The sequence below is a fragment of the Natator depressus genome, chromosome 3 (genome assembly GCF_965152275.1).
Source record: "Natator depressus isolate rNatDep1 chromosome 3, rNatDep2.hap1, whole genome shotgun sequence".
NCBI lineage: Eukaryota > Metazoa > Chordata > Testudines > Cheloniidae > Natator > Natator depressus.
In genome coordinates, this window is record NC_134236.1 from 115,488,636 (window position 1) to 115,513,451 (window position 24,816).

Consider the following 24,816-nt stretch of genomic DNA (forward strand, 5'->3'; position numbering starts at 1 on the left):
CTGAAATAAAAGGTGATTCTAGTCCTGAATGGATCAGCATTCTGTATGAGAAAGCTAGCAGCACATAATGGCATTATCTTGTCAGTAGCTGCTAAAAAATGTACAACGGTAGAATTCCAGAAATGTTCAAAATGTTCTTTTTGTGGCATCTGCTTTCAGTATTTCATTAGAATTTTGATCATGTGATCCACCCTTTCAAATAAACCGCCAGTCTAACTCCTTGCCTATTGACTCCTGGTTGTTTAAACTTAGTTATCTGTGTATATTTGATGTTCTTCAAATGGCTCTTATGACTAGAACTTTTAATTATATGAACTACTTGGGCAACATCAAATGTTTTATTTGCTGCCCCCTTCGGTCCTGCACCGAGTACAGCTTGTCCTCACTAGAGGAGTGAAGCTTCCAACCCTGTTTGTAATATTAATCAGATAGTTTCTTTAGGTTTGATATGAATATGGTTCATAAAAAGTTGTCCTAGTTCAGGTTTGAGCTGTGCAGGGAAGTTCCATTGTCTGGCCATAGCCAAAGTTTTCATTCTCACCTGTGAGCTGTCAAATTCAATAACTAGGCAAAAGAGAGAAGAAAAAGCAAATCAGATTTTATTATAAAACAGGACAAGGCAAACTGCAGACTTTTTTAGAACTTCAAAAGTCTGTCCAGGCATTATAAAGCAATATTTTTTTTTCATAATCATAACATAAATTACCCCTCTAACATCTTTTCTTTTTCTGCCAATTTACTCAAGTTATTTTAAAAAATCACAATGATTTGTTGCACTTTTGTCTGAGATGACATTCTAATCAGTTTTTCAGCTGTGGTGAAGGATGAGTAGGGTTCATAGGTCCCATTCAGATTGGATGCAGTTTCAGATCCTTATTCAGACTTCTCCTAAATCTTTGTATTGGCTAAAAAGTTAATGGGAACAAGCTTTCTCATGACACTTTCTGTGCTTCCTAATTTCATCCAGTTTGGAAATAATTCAATAACAGTGCTTGGTATTTTGTTATTTCACTTTCCTGTCCTGACCAAAACCAGGAAATGCAGTGGCACCTGAAAATATACATTAAAATATACTTGATATAACTTTTTCTGTAGTTTGCATTGTGAGTAAAATTTTGGGCTTTCACTTGAATTGGGAATCATCTTCAGTTAGAGCTGGTTGAAAACTGGAAAAAGAGAAATTTCTAATCTTCCTGAGGAATGGGAATTCAGGTGGGAAGCTGAGCAGGTTTAAGTCAGACCCTTGGTGAAATCAGCACACTCCTACAGAATGTCTTGATTTGGTTGAATTGGTATTTTCTAATAGAAAAACATTCAATTGGAAAACTTCCTGCCAGCTGTAGCTTCAATGTATGTGTGGGCGCTTACTGTTACAAATAAAAGGCAGATTTCTCCAGTTAGAATAACTGTGTTGTGTATGCCTGCGAAGGATTTTCATTCACCACAAGTTTCTTTGGTTGTTTGAGGCTTGGCAGGTGCCAGGGTCTTCAACAGGCCTTGTTCAACAAGAGGTAGTTCATAGCAAAAGAAGCTGGAGCTTGTTAGGTGAGCGATGTGTTTTCTGGGAACATGCTGCTTGTTAACTGAAGTTTTACTAGACAGGAAAATGAATACAAATGGTCAGCTGCATTCCAACTTCTAAATCTTCCCCTTATGTATTCCCCTGCGCTCTTAGATTGTGACGCTCCCACACAGCAGCTAAAGTGCTCATGTTATTGCAGTGGATAAAGGAAATTGCTGCAATTAATTTTGCTGTCTCTTTTCTCTTTGATGTGTCCTCATGATTCCTTGGACAATTTTTCAGAGGTTGGATTCTATTCAAAACCAATTGTTTGGGAGTTGGGGGAAAGAAACTGTTTTATAAAGATTATAAAAGGATTATTTTCTCATTTATACTTTCTGATGACAAGAAGAATATCTCTAGTTGACATTTAAATCTTACACTTGCTACATTTTAAAGCCCAGATATTTTTTTTTCTGCTTTGGGTGACATTTTCAAGCCAATGCAGTTATTTTGAGAGAGAGAATATATATATATATATATATATATATATATATATATATATATATATATATATATTGGTTGGTATTGTGGACATACATACATGCAATAAGCAGGAGGAATTTTCCAAAATTCAGCCATAGGAAGATTTTAAATGGCTGCAGGTGTCTTAGTGGAAGACTGATTTTATTTTCTAATGACTAAAAAGAACGACCAGACCATGAACTCTGAGGTTATGCTTCATTTCTTGGGTACAGTACATTATGTTCTGAACAGTTTCTAATTGTAGTCTTGAAGCTGTTTTAGTCTTCAGCTGCCTGACAGTTATTTTCCACCCCCTCACCCCTGCTTTGGATTGCAAAAGAATCCACTTTTCTGTTTGTCCCATTTATTGCCATACCTGAAATGATTACTGATGGGTTCAGAGATAATCACAGTAGATATTAGACTGAAATGTGCTGTGGGATAGAAAGCTTAGTAAAATGTCGTCATCTTTTTGGTTTTACTATGAAGAATAATAATAAAAAATCGTACCTGTCATTTTTCTCAATTCTTTCAAAAGATGGAAAGTGATTATACTCACACACAGGTGTTAAAAACCAAACTGAAACTTAAGCTTCCAAAAAATACAGATAGTAGGTGCTCTAGTGATTTTAAAAGGGAAAAACTAGGCCCAGGCGGAGGTTCAAAATAAACAGAAATAGGCAAAGGCTTAAAATAGAGGAGAATATGGAAACAGAGGTTTAAAAAGGAAAAAAATAGAAAAAGGGATGGGGTAAAATTTTCAAAAGCACATAAGTGACTCAGTCCTATTTTCATACCTTAACACCTAATAAATGGGACTCAGGTTGCTGAGTCCCTTATGTGCTTTTGAGAATTTTACCCAAAACCAACATTTTAAAATAAGTTGGAACAACCGAATTGTTCACTTTTAGACGTGTAACAGTAGAAATGAATTCAGTTCATTGACAGCTGGGGTGACTAATAATGACTTTTATCTATTTAAATGTTTTTAAACATGTGTGCGCGCGTGCATGTATGTCTGTCCATCTCCCCTACCCGTCATACGTTTCTTTTCCTGTTACATTGTACATTCCTCAGTGCAGAAATGGTACTTTTTGGTTTGGTAGAGAAACAAGAAGAACATAGCCCCGGTCATGATTTTGGTCTCTAACTGCTACTGCAGTAGAAATAAATAGTAAGTAGAATTTCTAAAGTTGATCAGTATTTCCTGAAAGGGAAAATAAGGCAAATATATATAAAAAAATCTTATTGACACACATTCAGAGAACTGTCTTATAATACCATAGCACTCTTCATCAGTAGATCTCAAAGCATTTGACAAAGGAGGATAGTATCCTTATCCCTATTGTATATATGGAAAAACCTAGGCATAGAGAGGTGAAGTGACTTGCCTACTTTGGTCACACAGGATGCTATTGGCAGAGCCAGGAATAGAATCTAGGTCTTCTGAGTCCTAGTCTAATGCTCTGTCCACCAGTCTACACTTTCTCCAAAGCCTTTCAGCTGCAAAGCCTTCCGCATGTGTAACATGGCCACCCTCCAGGCCTGTGTCCGTATTTGAGCTTTTTTCAGAAATTCTCTGTTTGTCTCGAATCAGTGCAGCTCCACCAGTGCTAGCAAAAATGGATGTATTAGCGTACACTGGTGTTGTGGCATGGTGTCATCCAACCTGCTCTGAGCAGATCAAAATAACCTAGTAGTAGAACACCTTTAGCTGGTCTCTGGTAGTGCTCACACCATTGCTAAATCTGTGCCAGCCCATCGGGGAATTTCTGAAAATGGTTAGTGAAGGTGCAGCCCATGAAAGGAGGAAAACTAGACAGCTGTTGTTGTAGGCTGATTTTTGGTTTAAAAAAGCCATTTTGATCATTGTGCATGCTGAAAAGTGTCCCTTTGAAACCTAAAGGGGACTCTTCTTAAAGTTTAAAAAAAGGACCATGAAGGACTCCATTGTAGCCAACTTCATTTTGTTCCCTTCTGTGAGAGAAGGGAGTTGAATAGCCACTTTCTTTTATAGTTGGCATATGAGTGATAAGAGAATAGTACTAGAATGAAAGGTTTTGCTCAAATAATGGTCGGTAACAACTACAAAATTAAACCCCTTATCTTAACCTTAGCATTTATCAGCCTCTGATTTAGACCACTGCTGGAACACAGACTTGCCTTCTAGTAACATCATCTAGTTCAGTGGTTCTCAAACTTTTTTTCGTGGACCACTTGAAAATTGCTGAGGGTCTCGGCGGACCACTTAATGGTCTTTCCAAATGTTGTTTGTACCGTTAGCTAACTACTGTAAAGTGCTTTGGATGAAACCGCTATATTAAAAAACCCTTTATAATAATTAATGGTTTTTGTTCTATAAATAAAAGCACACATCTCATATTTCAATATCAGTAGTCTTACCTTTCTAATGCGATGGATGTGCCCTCTCTCCTGTGCCATGGCAGTCCCCAAGCTGGGGCTGGGAAGGAGGGGGGGGTCTCTCCCTCTCTCCCCTGCCGCAGCAGCCCTGAGCTGGGCCTGGGAAGGAGGGGGTCTCTCCCCCGCCACAGAGCTGAGGCTGGGGAGGAGGGCCGTCTCTCCCCGGCAGCCCTGGAGCTGAGGAAAGTTGACTCTTTCGCTGGCCACGGCAGCCCTGCATGTCCAAAATTGCCCCCCACCCCCTCTTCTCACCCACTGCCCCCTCTCACCTATTCCCTATTCCCACTCCAAGCCCACCACCTCACCTTACATTTGTGTCTTCTCCAGAGTCCAGGCACCTAATTAGTGGAGCCACACCTGCGCAGCTCCACTAATTAGGTGGGTGGCCCTTCATTCTCTCGTGTGCGGCCGCCCAGGCACTCACCTTAGAGAGAACTATCCGCGGACCACCTGAATGGAGCTCACGGACCACAGTTTGAGAACCTCTGATCTAATTAAATGATAAAACACATTGAATTCTCAGTGAAGCACCTGAACCCACTTGTAGCTGTACCAAACATCTACTAATCAATAAAACAAAGGCTCCCTGCAACTGGACTGAAACCTGGAGTAATTGTACAGTACCAAGCATCCAGGGAGGAGGAAGGAGAGCTGCTCCTGTACCACTGAAGCCAGTGTGAGTTTTGCCATTGGCTGTTTGTTTTTGTTGACTTCAGTGGAGAAGCATCAGGCTTGTGTTGCTCTGTGGGCAACCAAGGCCTTATCCATTTGGATTGTAAATCTGAATTTCCTAAGGAAAACGGACAACCTTAAAGGGAAAGAAAGAATAAATAGAGGAAAGAAGGTGATACATTCATCAAAACCTAGCATGAGTCCTGGACAACTAGATTACTGGACAACTAGATTAGGGACACAGCAGAGGCAGACCATTTTTAACACATGCTGGGGACAACAACTGTGTATCGTTATATTTGACTGAACCTCATTTTACTGATCTTTGTTATATCAAGATAATTGTTGTTAGAGGCAAAATACAGCAGTTCCTTTTACCTTTATAAATACAGTATAACAAACTCTTACTGGCAAGTTGGCAGCCTTTACTAACAAATAATCTTTAAAAATAACCATTTTACATATCAGAGGGGTATCAGCGTTAGTCTGTATCCACAAAAACAACAAGGAGTCTGGTGGAGTCCAGTGGCACCTTAAAGACTAACAAATTTATTTGGACATAAGCTTTCGTGGGTAAAAAACCCACTTCTTCAGATGAATGGAGTAAAAATTTACAAATGCAGGCATTATTATACTGACAAATGAAGAGAAGGGAGTTACCTTATAAATACTCCAAAAGATTTTCTTTGGGGTGGAGGGGGAAGTTGGGTCAATGATTCTCAGTTACTTTGCCCATATTAATGAAGGTGTTGTACAGAATAATCTGTGTGCCTTTATTTCATTCCAGCCAGGACTTTCTGCTCACATTTTAAAATCAGTTACTCCCAGCTCTCATATGGTGAAGCTTTCATCTGGTCTTTAGGAACAGTTTGGTTTCTCTTGACTTTATTTGTTCCTTTAATTGATTCACAAAGACCAGAGTGAAGGTTGAACTAGATTTCAAAGACAGTTCTACAGTTTGAAGATTTTAGAGGATTGGAGTCTGGTACCTGGGAGCCAGGCATGTCTAAATCCTAATCCTGGTCTGCCACTGACTCGTTTTGCAGCCCTGCACAGAGCACTTAACCTGTCTGTGCTCCATCGGTAAAACGCAGTTAATAATATTTAATGCCCTTTGAAAATATAAAGTGCTGTGTGAGTGCTAAGTATTTTTATGATGTTGCCCTGATGGAAAGCCTTAATATATTTGTACAAGATGGTAATGTTAATGCACTTTCTGGAATATTCTTTTGTTAACAAAATGAATGCATTGCCAAATGAAAGTACATTTCAGTCAAATCAGACATTGTGAAACATGCTGACAAAAGCCAGGAAATTAAGTTATGGTTGACACTTAGCCTCATGGTGACCTGCAGAGTGATTTCTCCCCCCCCCCCCCGCCATGAAAAACACGAAACTTTTTTTTTTTTTAAATCCTACATAAAGAACAGAATATATAGAAAGATCAAGGGCCCGATCCTATTCCCATTGAAGTCAATGGGAAAACTGCTGCTGCAAGAGAATTGGGCTTTTTGGTCACAATCATACACAGGCTTAACTTTATGTACCTGAGTATGAGACTACACGCATGCAGAGAGTTAAGCATATGCATAAGTCTTTGCAGGATCAGCTCTTTAATTAGTCAGTTACTAGAAAGTAGTTTGAAAATGAGAAGCACAGTATAAATGCTAAGTTACTAACCATCATTGCAGATTGAGGCATTAAACACTTAAGTGTGTGCTTAACTTTATGCATTGTGGGCCAGATCCTGCCACCATTGAAGTCAATGATAAAACTTCCATTGACTTCAGTGGGTCAGGATCAGGTCTGTGTGTTGTCCCACTGAATTCTAGTGGGACAATTAAAGTAATGCACATGCATAAATGTTTCTAGGATGGAGGCCCCAGAAACAAAACAGCCCTTTCATCCCCAACATTTTGAGATAAAGTGAGTAAAAATAAGCCATTCCTTTAGCCTCACCCTTGTCTTAGAATCTGAGTCTGCACTTTCAGTATCTCCCTACCACCATTGATTGTGGCGCATGGATCAGTGTTCACATTGCACTCCCCAACAGTGAACGGGCCGGGGAAGCTAATGATCCAACCAGCAGACCAAATTCGGTGATTAATCCTGGTCATGTGCCACCTGAGGCACATTGAGCATACGCTAAGAAGACCACTGTTGATAACTTCAAAGCCACCATTGACCTTCAATAATAATAATTATTCTGTATGTATTTGAGTGCTGGCAGTGTATTTGATGCTGTACAACATTTACAGGAAAACTCTCTCTGCCTCAAGGCACTTGCAATTCATGGTAGAGAATATACAACGAGGGGGAAAGCAATGTGTAAAAATCAAAATTATCTAAAGCGATTGGAGCTTATCTTCTCCTGGCACATCTCCTTTTAAGAACTGAAGCTGGTTTTATTTCTGTTCTGTTCTGAATAGATTCTTATTCCATGCTCATCAAGGGACTATCTGAGCACCTTCCAGTAATGCATTAAAAAACTTCTGTTCTTGTTCTCAGCCTCTCCCCAGAGGGAGAAAGGTATGCTGAGACATGTCCTGTTTTGGTAGGATTTATTTATTTTTTTTAAAATATGCAGGCTCTTACGTATGTATGTTACAGAAGGCAAGGTCAAAGAAACGTGCCTTACACTTGAGTGGAAGGTGGTGAGGTTTCTGATGGTCATTGTTTCTACCCCCAGGCAAGGATCACTCGTCTGTCTCCATGGTTCCTGGGCCATTGCTGGCACAGCTGGTTTACTTGCGTTGCTGAAGCTGGTCCCCTCACTGGTGCTTGTGCTATGTGAATCCTTCAATGTGGACCAGTGTTTAATAGAAATCAATGCTATTTTTACCTTTTGCTCACTTTTTCCTGAGAGAGGGGCTTGCTGTGAGAGTAGTTCTTCCCAGGATGTCGATTCATGTAACTAGGTCTATTTTAGTCTATATAATCTATCACCATTTCTTCATGTTTGTGCTGGGGCTATGGTAGCTACTCGTTAAGGGATGTTACCTCATAACCATCTTCCCCCTCCTCTCTGCACCATTGTGTATCTGCCTCATTTCCATAGAGACTTGTTCCCAATGTAGATGGATGCCTTTTGTACCTGATTTTGAAGGGCTGAATTACTGTTAAACGAGTAGAAAGCAGCTTCTCTTCATGTGTAATGCTGTTTTTCAAAACTTTCAATGCTGCAAATAACAATGGTTAGTTATAATGAATACCAAAGTATGTGAAAAATTGACCATATCTCAGATTTCTCTGAAGTCCCTGGATGGTAATGTCTTCTACAGTGTATGGATTATAAGAGACCTCTTGTTGTTGATTTGAAGACCTTATAGACAAAAGCCAGGAAATTCTATATTAAGTTGTCTCAGCAGGTCCTGTTGCGTAGCTTGGGCACAGTGGGATGGGCTTTGGATAGAGGGGCAGCTTTACCGTTGAATTTCCTGGGTTTTTTTTGTTGTTTGTTAGGGGTTTTTTAAGTGTTTATGTTAGTATAGTGAAGATGAACACAGGTTGTTTTAAGTATTTCATATTGGGCTGGTTAGAAAGTACTATGCAAAGGGAACAAAATCAAGAATTTTTGTCTCTTGTATAAAAATCCCATGTCTTGCATGGATCCTCAAAGAAAGGAGAATTTGGTTTGATACAGCAGATGATAGATGAAATCTGAACTGTCATATGTCATTAATTTGGGGAAGGTTTGGTGCAATATTTTCATATGGATTATGGCCTGGAGCAGCAATAAGCAAGGGACAATGTCCAGCAGTCAAGCGGCAGATGATAAAAAGGATACAAAGATTATTTTAAAAAATTTTTTCCTAATTGCTTTTCTTTTCTCTTTTTTTTTATGGCCCACTGAATGGCTCTTTGATCATTAGAAATTATGCCCATTGCAGTCTAATTTACATATGAAAAGTTGCCTGTTTGCCTTCTTTCACACCAGTAACTGAGGCAGCCTACAGACTGAGGACAATTTATGTACTTCCTTTTACTTCCTGGCCTTAGGTGGAGCAGGTTGGGAGATGGTGGGACAACATACTTCATCTCAGCCAGAGCAACAGAGGGTTTATCTATCATTAGAAAGGTTGACTCCCCAGTACTTTGTTCCCTTCACTCACCAGAAATGTTGCTGCTTCTGACATTTTTCCAGGAGTTATTAGTGAACACCAGTGCCCAAGAAATTACAGTTCTAGAATCCAGTGAAGTTGGAAGCCATTGACGGATGTTTATTTACTTTTGATATTAATGTTGGAATCCTAGTGAGGGAAAAACTTCTTGGCTAGTGAGTGGAAAACCCAGAGGGGTTGGATATTTGGTTCTGCTCAGATATACACCTTTGGTCTAATACTAGTCCTTTGCCTTGCTGTGGTTTGGCAAAGAGGCCAAAAAGCTACCCTAAGTGGTAAACTACTCTGGAGGAATCCCTGGCTGGCATTCTGCTAGAGCTGGAGCATACTGCAATTTGGTGTTCCCTGATGGTGTAATGGCTTATTCAGGGAGTATTGCAGGCAAGTGTAGTTTTAGTGCACCCTCTGCTACAAACTGTGTTGGGAGATGAGGGAAAACTGGCCAGAAGATTCCAAAATAGTTCCTTTGTGATTACTTACCTACTTACCTGTGATTACAGTTGCACACACTGTTCGCTCCTCCTGCCTAAGGACTTGAACAATCCAAAACTCTTTAGGAATGCAAAACTGGCTGAAAATCTCAGAAGAGTAGGGTTTCTGAAAATATTTGTCGTATTTCCCATTTTCATTGGGCTAGAAATAGTGAATTGTGAAATTTTTAGCAGTTCTTGGCCTGGCTAGAGCCTGGAAAGGCAGGGGCCATAAAAATAGAAATATTAATTAAAAGAGAAAAAAGAAGACCAAAGTTTTGGTTCAGGTTTTGGGCAAAGGTTTAGATTCTTACTTTATTCAAATCGCTTTGTCTATATCTGATCTTGACCCCCCCAAAAATAACACTGTGTTGAATGAAGAGCCAGAGTGATATGTTCTAGAAGATGGATTGATGGATCCTGGGGATAGGAATAAAGTTTGACCTTCAGCATTACTGGATAAGTTATGGAAGAGAAAAAATAAGAACTGCAAATAATGTATTTCTTTTAACAAGAACTCACAAGACCGTTAACGTGATATTGTATGAACTGAGGGATGAGGCTAAAGGCTGGTCTTTTTAAGGTCTGCTTGAAACTTCGTATGTGAGTGTGGTTTTTTTTCTTTGCTTTGCTTTGCCTTTTTCTCTCCCCCAGTGGAGTATGAGTCTTCAGGATATTTATGTTAATGTGGCAGCTGTCACACACTTGCAATTTTTTTAACTAACATCTGTACCTTAGAGACTGTGGTGATGATCCATGATGTAAAAATTAAGAAAAGCAGATATATTTATAATTGCATCAGAGTATAAACTGAGGATGACTTATTAGTATTGTTTCCTACTGAGAGAGAAAGTTTATACATTTCATCTGCTGAGCCTTGGTCTGTTTTTTAAGAAATGGTAGAAGTTCACTGTAATGATTGTCCTTGTGGTGCGAAAGCAATGAATGGGATTGTTTTTGCATATGTAGACCAAGAGCCTTGTTTGTATGGCTTTAGTTCGTTTTCCCCCTTCTTTATTCCCCAAATAGCAGACTCTCCACAATCTTCAGAAGAAGTGAAAGATAGCTGAAAAAATTATGGAATCTTATAATCTTATCACACTACTTTTAAGGCCTTCTGTGGAGGGCATTTAGGTTTGAAGAGCGCCCATATGCTTTCAAGTCTAAACCTCTTGTACTTAGTGATGATAACTCATCCACGGTTTCTCTAAGGTATTATCTAATTTAGCTTTTCCATAGGCCACACTGGAAAAATTCCTCTACTGACCCCTTAAAAGTAAAATAAGTAAATAAATGAAAGCTCCTTCTGCATCATTTTTATAATGTTGTAATTATGCAGATCTTTTGAAAGTTTAATACCCTTTTCTGCAACCCCCTCCACCAAGCAGTAATAGAGAAAGATGTTCTAGATAACATGTTGTCTGTCAGACCTTGAGGGGGCTGTAAATACAAATGATGTAAAGCAAGTCAATAGTGTCTTATAATGAATGTATAGGGTCTGATCCTTCCCGGTTGAAACTGATTGGAGTTTTGCCACTGGCTTGAATAGGAGCATGGTTTTGTATAAAACGCTGAAGAAATCTGAATCCATTGGTTTTGTGGACTGGACTCTTAATAACCAGCTCCTGGCTGGATTGCTTCACATTTGTGTTTAAAACACCCTCACTGTTCATAAGCAAGATGCAGGTATCAGAAAAGCTCCAACAGAAAAGCACAAACTCACCTGCAAGCCTGATAGTGGAGATGGGTGTTCCAACATACAAGTGGTTGTTGTCCCTTAAACACACAGACAAGTGCCCTTTGTCAAGGAATTTGGAACAGTGGAAGAGTTTCTTGCACTCGCAGTTCAGCAAACACATTATTTCTCTTATTCTGAATCAAATTTAAACGAATGTGAATGCATCAGTGTAACAATAAATGAAAACCAATTGGGCACTACATAGTGCTGTGTCAAAACAAAACAACTTTGTGCACAAGCATCTTCCATGAAGTCAGCTTGGGAATAAATTCTACCCCAGCAGCCACTGAAATGGTTGGGTGCCTTCCCAACTACCTTGAAATACTTTTCATGGTGACACTTCCTCCAGTAGCAATGCTCCAAATGCTAAATAGAGAAGGTTATGAGAGTCTACAGAGGTATGTACTTCCTCCCACCATGTATGGCTACTCTCTGTCTCTTTTCAGATGGTGGGACCTGCAAACTTTGATTCCACAGTCGTCTTCCATTTTTTCCAGTCTGTCAGTGAAGGAATATTGTATTGCTTCCACTCCATTGTTTTGCAGCTGCTTTAACATGCTCTGCCTCCTGCTCTCTGGTGTAAGGTATAACATATCAGCTGGTGTATGTGACATATCCTGCTGCCTTCTACTTGATAGCGTATGGACTATGAGTGTCTGTGTCAACTGGAGCCTGTGACAGCTCTATCTGCAGTCAGAACTGGGCTGATTTTATAGCTTATTATTAATTTGTCAGCAGTGGAGAGGTTTTTTTTATTTCGGTTTGTTTGTTTTTTAAAGCACCAAAACGAGATATTTAGAATCTGGAAGAATTTCACTTTCAGACTTCAACAACATTAATGTAGCCAAAAATGGGATTTTACAAATGTACGCCATACATTTTGAGTGCCGGTAAATGAAAAAAAGTAATGCAGTATCCCAATCTATAGATCTGGCAAAGTGCTTTATTTAGTAAGCATTTTGTTGCTTCCTGTCTTTAAATGTCATGTAGACTTGCTGCTAGGGATAAGCAAACTTTTTTCCTAATTGTCCTTTTTGGGTTTCAAAATTCAGTTCAAAATTGACTGTTATTGCTCTGATGTGCGGATGGGGGAGCAAAGGGGGAGCAAAACACAGCCAGTGGAATAAATAGGGTTAAAAATCGAGCAGAAAATAGGCAGAGTGAAAAACAAAGACAGAGCATGTGAGAAATGGATCAGAGAAAAAGAAATTCTAATGGGGAAAAAAATAAACGCTCTATAAAGGGCAGTCTAGCATTGAGACATTGTTTTCTATCACTAACTCTTAGCAGAGGCCTCCCTTTCATTTGAAAAACATGTGGTTTGGGTTTTTTTAAAAATTGAATAAAATAAGTGGAAATAACAGGAAGAAAAGGCTTACAACTCCTATTTTGCAAACCCAATAAACAGTTCACAAAACTTTAAGTTCCCTGACGTTTGCTCATTTCTAGTTACTTTGTTCCTAAGCAATAACTGTATTCCACAATAGCAATGGCTGTATTTATGAGGTGGGTGAAGTTGTTTCTTATGTTTTATTAAATGATTTGGGAACGTTTGGAATGAAAAGAGCTATGTGAGATGCTATTGTTGTTACTTAACTTATTACTCTGCTGAGTTTCAAAAAGGAAGTGGTGGCTTTGTTTGTTTTTGCTTTTAGGTTGAATCCAAATGTGAAATATGGCTCTGGCTTTACAGGAGTGCCAAAAATCTGGCATTCAAAGTCCTGTAAAACTACCACAGTTTTACAGTGTAGTGGATTTGGACAATTGTAAAAAAATTCAAATTGTCTGCAGCATATTCTTTTTCTTAGAAGCATTCCATTGTGGGACAGCGTGAAACGGTAGCGATATAATTGGCTTTTAATATGCTGAATGGGAATTTGAAATAATGGTAATCAGGGGGGTAAACTGGAAAAGAAAAGTAGTGGTCCTCTTCCAAGTTATTGCTTACAACCCAAGTACCACCAGCCGGAGGCACTAAAATGAGACACACCACTTACACTAGGTAGTTTTCATTGTCTGCCCATTCTTCTTCTTCCTTGCGTACTCTGCATGCAGTGACGTCAGGTTATCTTTATCTGTGTTCGTTCTTGCATGCTTTGATTAGCACTGTGATAGTTAACAGTGTTCATGTTTAGGCTTCAGCTCTATTGTTTTAGGCTGTCTACAAATTCAGGCAGACATCAGTGTATCAGTGCACAGTTGATGCTTGGAAAGAGAATGTTCAAAGTGGGAGAAACGTACTTTTTAAAAAAAACGAAAGCTTAGATTTTTAGACCCAAGATTCCATCCTCCAAAACAGGCGCAGCATACCAAGCTGGCTGAGCTGGCCCACTTCACCCCGTTTGTCATATCTGAAAGGGACCTGTATATAATCAAGTTCACCAACAATTTAAGTAGGATGCAGCTCACAAACAGACCTGTTTAACACTCAACAGCATTACATACAAATCCATAGTTCAGTGCTTTGAGGGAAAGATGTGAACATATTTTTTATTTTCTATGAACCATATCTGTTGTTCTTTCTCCTCTTTATTTTATGTACTAATTCAAAACCACAGTTTTAACACAACAAACAGTTTGAAACATGGAGTTAAATACAATGCTAGTTTCTTAGACATCTCAATGTAGAGAAGAGAGAGAGAAACCAATTCTATGCTACTGACTACATACAGTATATTACTTAGAAATTATTCATTTACTTCTACTGAGAATATTATCTGAAAGCCAAGAACACTTACGTAGTTAATAAGGCTGTTTATCATGTAACCTGTGTGCCTTAATGTGCAAGTATGAATCATTTATAAAATCTTTAAAAATATTTCACAATGGTAAAGATCAGCAGTATGGTTCAAGTGTTCAGATCAGAGTTACATTGTATTGGAGAGAACTATATAAAAATGATAAATAACATTTGTTTCGAGAGAATTTCTATGTATTTTGTATATTATCAATATCTCTCTATAAATTCAAACCGGAATTTCAAATTCAGACTAGAAATAAGGCACATATTTTTAACTGTGAGGGTAATTAACCACTGGAAATTTTACCAAGGTTGGGGAGTCTCCATCACGGGCAATTTTTAAATCAAGATTGGATGTTTTTGTGAAAGATCTGCTCTAGGAATTATTTTGGGGCAGTTCTGTGGCCTGTGTTATACAGGAGATCAGACTAGATGATCACACTAGTTCCATCTGGCCTCGGAATCTACAAACCTTTTAATGAAGCATATATAGATATGTTATTTTGTAAATGGTCTCTTTTTGTTCAGTTCATGTTGTTGTGTATCTTTATAACTTCCAGCATATGTTTTGTCTCATCTAGTAGGTTATATTATGCAACCAATACGTTATTTATTCCTTTGGACTGAATATAGTGCTTATGAAACGAGCCCAATTGTCAGACCTGAAAACTGAAGTCCTCTAGCCACAGAACACGTACAGCAAGGGCATTAGTAGTGGATGCTTCTCCTCACTGCCCTACCAGTTTACTGCAACCCTAGAAGAGACAACTTCTAGGAGTGAGATGATTCAATCTCCATACTCAGTAAAGTTTGGGTGTATCTACTGTGATGATTATAGTTGGGTGCAATTGTTTTGTTTTTGTGATATAAACATCTGTGTACGGCTATTACTCTTACCAACTCATTTCACTCGGCAACCAGATGATAATGGCAGACAACCAAAGCAGAAGATCATTCTTTAAGCCTTTTTGTTACTAGGGACTGGCTTGCTGCCTTCTTAAACTGTGCCAAGGAGATCTCGGGGACCAGCACCAGTCCACGGACTGGTCATTGAGAAACACTGCTCTAAGCAACTACTTTGCTTCCAACCAGTGACATAGGGCCTAATCTGGTTTTACACCAGTATATCTACATTGAAGTTAATTCTGCTTTACATCAGTGTAACTAAATCAGGGCCATAGGAGTTGAAAGGCTGTGTATCTCATTAGTATATCCCCTGGCAACCCAGACAATGTGCTTTTTTTTCTTTACCATTTATTTTTTTTATTTCCTTACTGACATTTTCTCTATTATGTATTTTATTATTTATTTATTTGTATTGAAGTAGCACTCAGAAGCCAGTCTCCATATCAGTCTCCATCGCACCAAGTGCTGCACAAACATGTCGTAAGAGACAGACTGCAATGTCTCTGGTGAAGGGACTAACTTACTACAAAAGAAAATTGTTGCATCCAGGAGCTGCAGTTATGCTTTCACAAGTACTTGCTAATATATTTGTAGCACTGTGTCAGGCAAAATCACAGACTCAACATTTACAAGGTGCTTAGTTGCTCCAGAGCTCATACAACATTTTTTCTACCATGAAGTTCATAATGTTCCAGGTTCTGGTGATTAGAGCCATTATTGCATACTATTAGTCAGTTTTGCCTATTTGTCATATTTTCTAAATGGATGGTAAAAATGATAACTGCTATATGTAGCTATGTCAGACACGAAAACAAGGAACTAACTTTTTTTTTTTTTTAATTCAGACCATCTAGAACCCAACCCCAAAGCCTTCTAACACATCCTGTTGTCTGATTTTCTAAATACTTTGGTTTACTAACAGAAATATTTAATTATTATTTTCACACAGAGTATGGTTCTCCTGTAACCTGTTTATTTTTTTCAGGGTTTGTGGATTTAACACTCCATGATCAGGTACATCTACTGGAATGTGCCTGGTTAGAGATACTGATGATTGGCTTAGTCTGGCGTTCAATGGAACATCCAGGAAAACTCTTATTTGCACCTAATCTATTACTGGACAGGTTAGTCTACTTATTATTTATTATTTATTTAAATGAATGTATCTCTACCACTTTTAGTCATTTTAGCCTCCAGCCATCCCACCTGATTCTGAGATCCCATCACATTTCATAAACTAAGCAGGACTGGCCTAGTTTGTATTGAAAGAGGGACCGCTAAAGAACGCCACTAAAGGTGTTGTTGGAAGTGGTTTTGGTGATTCAATAAATGGCACTTTTAGTGGTGAGCTAGTATGGTGTTAGAAGGTCCTCTCCTGCTGCAGGTGCTTTCTTTCAAAGGAGGCAGAAAACTAAGGTACTTGCCATTTGTAGTCCTTAAAGAGTCCATTGCGCTTTTGGCAAGGTTAAGGATGCTGAATCCAGTGTCCTGACCAGAAGCCATTTTGTTTATTACTTCTGCTTACTTAAAATTCTCCCCTGAAGTTTCAGCCAGTTGTATACTAGTGCTATGTGCAATTAAATGGCTGCCACTTGCCATTTCAGAGGAGACTACTTTTCCACGGTAGAGTAACACCATATGCTAGACCTCACTCTGCTTTGTGCTAGTCTGGCTGTGCCAAGCAATCCAAAAGCTGTCTTAATTGACCGCTTGAGGACTTATCCAGTATAGGGGAATACTTGGGTGATAGAGCTGCTGCAGCATCTCCTATGTTATCTTCTTCTTTATCCCAGGTGTGGAAGGCATGTTAGATGACAGTAGCTGTGACTGGGGGTTCAGCCAACTGTGACTGCCAAATGTCTCCTTGGGGACTGTGGGCAGCAGCATAATTAAAACAGCTCACTGGATGTTCTAATTTGTTCCACGGGTCTGAGCTGTAAAAGTGGTTTAAAGCAGGCCCAACCCTGTCCCCCTCACACACCTTTACTCTCTTGTTCTGGGCTCATCTTGGCTGGACTGGAGGGTCCGACCCAGGAATGCTATAGAAAAACAGATCAGTACCCTGTCAAATCCAGCATCCTGAAACTTAGTGTCTCTTACTACATACTTCAAAGGGAGATGGAAAAACAACTATCTACTTGTGCAATACAATTCTATAGAAGTGGGGAATTTCTTGTTGATTTCAGCTGGCATTAATTTCATGCACTGAAGCAAGAGAATTGACACTTCTTAAAACTTATCCTAGCTAATGTACTGTAAATTCAAGTGCTTTCCTTATATTCATGAAAACAACCATGTTTCAACCCCAAAGGAATGTTTTAAGAAAGATACAAAGAGCTGAAAAAAGTGAATGAGAAGAGAAACAGACTCTCAAACTTATAATCTTATAGTCACCACAACTAACATTAGAATATACATGTCATGTTCTGGTGAGCAGTTCAGACCAGTGAAAGGTGGTGTCACACCTTGCATTATAAACCTGAGTGCCCCAAAATGCTTCTGCTAGTTTTGGCGCTCTGCCTAGGTCACACAGACAGCCAGCACGCGCTTCATGTTCTGTGTGCTGTACAGCTCTGATTCAACTACTTTGAAACCAACAGCCTGCCAGCTGTTATCACAGACACACTCTTGTCTTTACCCAACTTGGCTGATGTTAACAGGTGACTGCAACACTTTCCCAGACCCGTGTTTTCTGCAGTGTCCAGCCCTCTCCTGCAACATTCAGATGAATAAAGAGATCAGTTTGCTCTTTTAAACAGACAAAACTCAACAGCTTGTCACATTGACTGGAGTTAACATTCCTTTTTACTTAACAACAGTGCTGTTCATTGAGATTAATAGTAAAACAAGTTGATTAACAACAAGAAAGAAGGATTTTAAGTGACCAAGTATAAAAGAGAAAGTTAGAAATGGTTGCAAGCAATGAAAAGTGAAAACATGCATCTAAAAGTTGTGACGGGGCAAGGCCAGATGGCTATAGAAAAGTAGTGGGAGATAGATATATTAGCTCCAGGCTAAACAAATCCCTGGTACCAGGATAAGTTAAAGTCAATTAAGACACCTGTGGCCAATTAAGAACTTTCCAGAAGGCAGGGAGAATGCTAGGTTGATTGGGACACGTTTCTAAAAGGTCAGCTACCATAGCTGATACTATTCGGGTCCCTGGGCTGGAGCCCGGAGTAGAGGGCAGGCCCAGGCTCCCCCCCTTTGCACCCCCCATTAATCACTGAGACTGGGAGACAACAGACTGTGCAAGGGAGGATAGCTTCTCCTCACCTCCCTCGCTGGCTTATGATGATAATGGCTCAGTAGACTGTGACCCTTGTCTCTAGAGAGGGAAGGCTTACGTGGAGGGTCACAGTGAGCCTCTGAGGGTAGCGAAATCCACCAGGAAATGCAGGACCCATGGAGACAAGGACAGAGCTTTGTCACAAAGTCTAAAACTTAATTTAGCAAAGTACAGGCTTTGTTCATATGGGTTTTTTGACCCATAGTGTTCCAGCAAGATAAGCTGGTGGCTGATTTCCCCACTCTGGTCAGGATTTCCTCCAGAAGCCCCAAAGTTCTGGTTCCTTTGTCATCTTAGGTGAAAGAGATCACTTGGTGTTTTCTGCCCCTTCCTTTTATAGTCCAGTGAACCTTTGAAATGGATTGTTTTTGAAGGTTACCCCTCAAAGTAAAGTTTATTCAATCTGTAAGGAAGGTGACATGGAGTCTGGTGGTGAAAGAAACTCAGTGCTGTTCCCCCTCTCCCCACTAGTGTTTGCTAAAATGCAGATTGTTCTGTTTCCTGCAATCTCCTCCCTCTGCTGTCTTGAGAGTCCTGATTACTGCTTGTATGTAAACTGAGGTAAACCCACATTCCTTTGTTTAATACAGACCTGTTTCCTAACTCCCCTTGACATGCCTGGTGTTTAAATACATATTAGTCATAATTCCCACATATATCCAGATCTCTTAATAAACAAGACTATTAATGATCAGTGAGTTAGTTAGTTTTCAAATGATACTTCACAAGGAATATTTTGTACCGAGATTGTTACAATAGTGTGTAGGGTGTGAATACCTGGGTGCTGGATTGGGTCACAATCCACCAAAAATATATAAAGAAAAGCTTGCTAATGTATTTTCCTCAATAATTTCCTGTGCTGATAAGTTCCACAGGCTTATTCCATATTGCATAGCACATTATTAGCATCATCCAATTGTTGCATGCCTTTGGAGCAGCCTTGTCTCTATAAAGTTTGATCCAACAGGATTGGTGCAAACCATAGGATTAGCACTGAGCAATCTGCAAGAAACAAGGTTTTGTTTTGTACTTTTAAGCAGCAGCTCAGTATAAATACTAATATATAATAGTATAATAACTATGAAATAGAACAGGAAAAAGATATATTTATTGCCTCAGAAATAGCCCTATTCTGCTTAAGTTTCCATTGAAGCACATCATCTTTCTGTGTGCTTTGTCATTAGGAAATGTATAAAACAGTTTCTCTGTACAGGGAGGAGGAATTTATCTCTTCATTTAAACTTAGATTTCCACCAGCGCTTATACTGGACAAAAAAATCAAGAGAACAGAATAAAATTTTAAAATAGTCCTTAAGTCTTTGCACAGTAGCAGTATAATTTGTTACTTCAGGAAAGAAAATACAGAATATTATTGGGGAAAATACAATGTAAAGTACATATCTGCCTTCCAAGAATCCATCTGCTCTACGTTTGATATTTTTCTGAGAAAATTGCAGAGAAACATTTACAAAATAGAGAGCAGAGCCAAAGTACTTCTGATCCTCCCTTTAGCTAATTGGAGAGGAGGAGGAACTGAGGGGAAACATTCAGAGAAGAGGAGGTCTGCATTGACAGGTAACATTTTCTTCTCTGTCCTCGTTCCCTGGGTGGATCGCTCCCATGAGCCATTTCCCTGGCCACCCCCGGGCAGCAATAGCAATAGACTTTAAGAGCAAAGAAGGCTATTTTTGGAAGTTAGGAAGCAATTGTACAAACAAGAATCTGTTTCTGTTGTTGCACTGTTGATAGTGTAACGAATGAGACAGATATCTCTATAAGGGTTAAAATAATAGGAAAGACTCGTACAATAAGTGCAATTTTAAAGTGATAGCTGACCCCTTTAGAGGAGCTCAGTTAATACTTATTGTGAAGTAGAAAAATAGACACACTTCACAAAAAGTCATATGACATGTACATGGTTCTTCTGAATGATATGCTGTTTTTAGGACTATATCTCATGAACAGGCCTGGCTAGAAACAGATGCTTTCAGCTGTTGAAAAGGGGAGATGCTTAGCTCTCCACAGGACAAGGCAGATGTTGCTAGTCTGGATGGTGCCCAAGAAAATAGATCTTAAAGATGTCACTAGTCCAGGACTGAAATTTGTTAGATCTGACCCCTAGCTCATTGTCATTTGGGAGGGAAATGTAACATTACAAAACGGAACCAGCTCAAGAACAGTAAATACCACTCTGGTACAACTCTAAGACAAAATTCTTCCCCACTCTCAAGCACTAAGTCTGTGCATAACAAAAAAAACAAAACTTTTTTTATTAAGAGGAGAGGGAACACAGCATCAATTAGGAAAAACACAGCAACAGTGATAGAAAAGTATACAAGCAGTAAGTAACCACCTGCCCCACAGTATCTTGGGTGGTAATTATTTGCCCCTCAACTAGGGCATATTAAGTACAGTTCTGCTGCCCTTTAGTCATACAGTAAGGATAATAACTTTTCCTAATCCCTGCAACCAAGACTTAAGTTAATTTTAACCCAAAACAGCCACAATTTGGCAAAACATTCTGCTGCATACCTTGGCAAAGTAGGTGTTTCTATGCAAATATGCTCTGCCACTGAGGTCTTTCCCCCCAAGTCATCAAGAGATGGCAAGGGAGAATTCAGACCACTGGTTTATGTCATCTAAGCCTATGATTCTACCATGTTGGTAGTGCTGTATTAAGCTCCAGGTATGTACCTAAATTTAGCTGAATATTAGCCTCTGACATCATGTGACCTGCAGCATCAACAGCCTTGTTCCTTCTGTCTCTTGTTGGAGAGGATGACTGGGCAGAGCAACAGGGTCCAGAGACCAATAGAAGGGTTGTGGATGGGTGTCTGGCTGTAGAGTACCTCCATCCATGATCACAGAAGTAGCACTCCCCAGCTGGAGTTGATTCCAGGGAGCGGGCAACCTTTTAAGCTGCTGGCCTAAATGCCGGTCTTTCCCTTTCAATTCCTGTCTTGCTGCTAGAATTACCAGGAAAACAATAATAATCTTGAAATTAATTAATAAGGCAACAACCTAGCATTAATATTTCTTAATTACATGTAAGTGTGCCAGACCCTATCATCATTACTTCAAAAATGGATAACTGTACATAATACTGTTATGCAATCCCCAGCTCTTCTACCAACCTACTTTTGTTCTGCTGGGGAGAAACCCAGTGGCTTGCTGGTCCCATTTGGTGTGTTTAGGACAAATGCATGTCCAGCATCTTCTGGGCCTTCTTTGCTCTCTGTGTCTATTCCTGGGATCCACAAAGGTCTCTCTTCACTCCCTTCTGTTGAGCAATGGCAGAGGGCATTGGTTGGGTATCCTGCTTAACTCCCAGCTATGGTTGAATCAAATAATTTGATGACTAGCATAAATATCTGCTGCATTCATCAGCTGAGTGCAGGTGAACAGTTTCCATTCTTATTTAGCTTTTATGGCTTTGGTTTGAAAATGTCCCACCATATCTGAAAACTGTCTCTTATTGAGTTTCCTGTGCATGTTGTGCTTTCAGGTACTCAGATTCTATAGCAATGAGTCTGTAATAAAAGGCTAAGCACAATAGAATAAAATCAGAAAGGGACTATAGGATGCTTAGCTGGTCCCTCACATCTCGTAAAATGTTTCAAATGCCTCAAAAAGAGAAGGAGGACTTGGGGCACCTTAGAGACTAACAAATTTATTTGAGCATATGCTTTTGTGAGCTACAGCTACTTGAAGTGAGCTGTAGCTCACGAAAGCTTATGCTCAAATAAATGTGTTAGTCTCTAAGGTGCCCCAAGTCCTCCTTTTCTTTTTGCGGATACAGACTAACACGGGCTGCTACTCTGAAACCTGTCAAATGCCTCAGGACATTACACTCTTAATAACTCTGTCTCTTGAGTAAAGGGACAGCAAAACAACATAAATATGGTTGCTCCAATTTACCATCAGTTTATTAGAAAAAATAGAAGCAGGGTGGATACAGAGCTTTGATTCAAAGCATTTAATTAATGACATGCTATTTGTATTTATTGCCAAGGGAGCAAGCACATAAACACTAACTAAATCCACTGCTGCATTTCAAAAACATTTTTTTAAAAAAATCTATATATAGTTTTTATTTTCAATTGACCAATGACAGCGATGTGTTCCACTCTGGAAACCAAACCTCCAACAACCAGTCTGTAAACAAGTCACTTATTTAACAGAGCTGAGTGCAGTAGCGTGCAGAAAGCTAATAAAATGCAGAAAATGACTAAATTCTCTTCCACTTTTTGCTTTATTGATATACTTTGAGGCTTGTTATTACATTGCAGTTATAGGCTATGGAGAACTAGATAAACATGCATTTTAAGTGTCAGACTTGCAATTCTTTTTAGAGTTTTCAATTCTGTTTACTTGAATTTGGGGTCTCTACAAGCCACAGTGAACACTTTTCAAGGGAATTTCACAATTCAAATAAGTTTAAAAATAATCAGGAGAAGGTCTATCTAGAGTTTTGGATCATCTTGAGTATTTATATTCTATTTATATTATGGTGATGACATTATGATTTTATGTAAGGTGTATTTGAAATCAGAACTTGGAACTATAAATAAAATCCGGTGGTGGTGGTCCTTTATTAAGAACAAAAGGACCCCCCAGAGGTCTATAAATATGATTCACCAGCAGAAACCATTGATAAGAGTATCTTATACCCTCTGCCCACTATGTCAACTGCTGTCCTGTTTTGAACACAATAGCTATCCCAGTTTTATTATAATTATCATAGAAGAGGTACGAGGAAGGGTAGAGATTTCTGCCACCTGTTAGCCTACAGATCTATTAAATATCACCTCTCATCAAGATGAATGAAGTCTTCTAGAAAAGATGCTTTGCTGCCTTCACACTTCAGGACAAATTCACCCCTGGGGGCTGAAACTCCATCAACCTCAATGGAACAGTAAATATGACCTTTCTAATAAAACTGCAAAATTTGATTAAATTGACTTAGAATCATAGAATATAAGGGTTGGAAGGGGCCTCAGGAGGTCATCTAGTCCAACCCCCTGCTCAAAGCAGGACCAATCCGCAACTAAATCATCCCAGCCAGGGCTTTGTCAAGCCTGACCTTAAAAACTTCTAAGGAAGGAGATTCCACCACCTCCCTAGGTAACCCATTCCAGTGCTTCACCACCCTCCTAGTGAAAAAGTTTTTCCTAATATCCAACCTAAACCTCCCCCACTGCAACTTGAGACCATTACTCCTTGTTCTATCATCTGCTGCCACTGAGAACAGTCTAGATCCATCCTCTTCAGAACCCCCTTTCAGGTAGTTGAAAGCAGCTATCAAATCCCCCCTCGGTCTTCTCTTCTGCAGCCTAAATAATCACGGTTTTCTCAGCCTCTCCTCATAAGTCATGTGTTCCAGCCCCCTAACCATTTTTGTTGCCCTCCGCTGTACGCTTTCCAATTTTTCACATCCCTCTTGTAGTGTGGGGCCCAAAACTGGACACAGTACTCAAGATGAGGCCTCACCAATGCCGAATAGAGGGGAATGATAATGTCCAATGCTCATTTGCTTTATTCTCCCATTAATTAAGTGTATAGCAGAGCAAACACTGATATGGCAGTGCCAAATAATGCTACCACTGAGTGAAAAATGATTGCTAAACAAATTATTAATTATGTATTTATTTGCATTTGTAAAGCACTCATCTCCATAATATCTAATGAGGTATGGATTCCTATTCTGCAGTAAGAGACATTTTTAACCCCTAAACTGATATTAAAATGCATTCACATAGGTTATGGCCCACAGTTGATCCAAACCTTTGTGTGGGATGTTAGCATCTCTTCAGAACAGTGCTATAAGAAAGAGGCAGCTGCTACTGAGAACTGCAGTGGGGCATAATGCCACATGTGTAGATCAGAAATATGCATAGCCTGTACTTCAGTAATGAAGGAATTCATTCTTACTACAGTAAAGAGGTTTATTGGTTTTCTATAAAATTCCTTTCCTTTAGTATCAAGGAGAATAATGGTTCAGGCTAGCTGTCCCATGGATCACTCTCTAGTCCCTGAGTGCACCCTTTCAAATGACAGGCCTTCACTTCTCTCAGGGTGGAATTCCACAATTCTCCTGTTATTGACTGGTCCCCTGTGCTAATGTACCCTGTGCAGACCTGACTGGGTTCAACCACTGCAAGTTTTCTCCTTGGGAGCTGTGACCAGTGGTGAATACAATAACCGAAAACAATCTTTTTAAACAGAGTATTGTTTGTTCTCAATAGTAGGAACAAAGCATAAAAGGAGAGAGAGGTTTTCACACAACCGAACAGTCTACATGCATCCGTCTCTTACCTTATGGCCCAGATAAGCCTAGCTTATCCAAGACCCCAACCCTTTCCCCAGCAGTCCCTGCCTTCCTCTCTCCCTCTTGGTCTTCAGAGGCTGTCCTTTTATCTGCCCCAAGTTCTGG

At 39.5% G+C, this 24,816-nt stretch overlaps 1 protein-coding gene across 2 annotated transcripts in view; it reads left to right on the forward strand.

Moving 5' to 3' along the window:
- Positions 1-24,816, forward strand: part of ESR1 (estrogen receptor 1) — a 296,887-nt gene that overhangs the window by 243,258 nt on the left and 28,813 nt on the right. For both annotated transcript variants that reach the window (XM_074948629.1, XM_074948628.1), the window contains exon 6: positions 16,080-16,218. In XM_074948629.1, the coding sequence (XP_074804730.1) occupies positions 16,080-16,218 (139 nt within the window). The remainder of the gene's footprint in view (positions 1-16,079; positions 16,219-24,816) is intronic.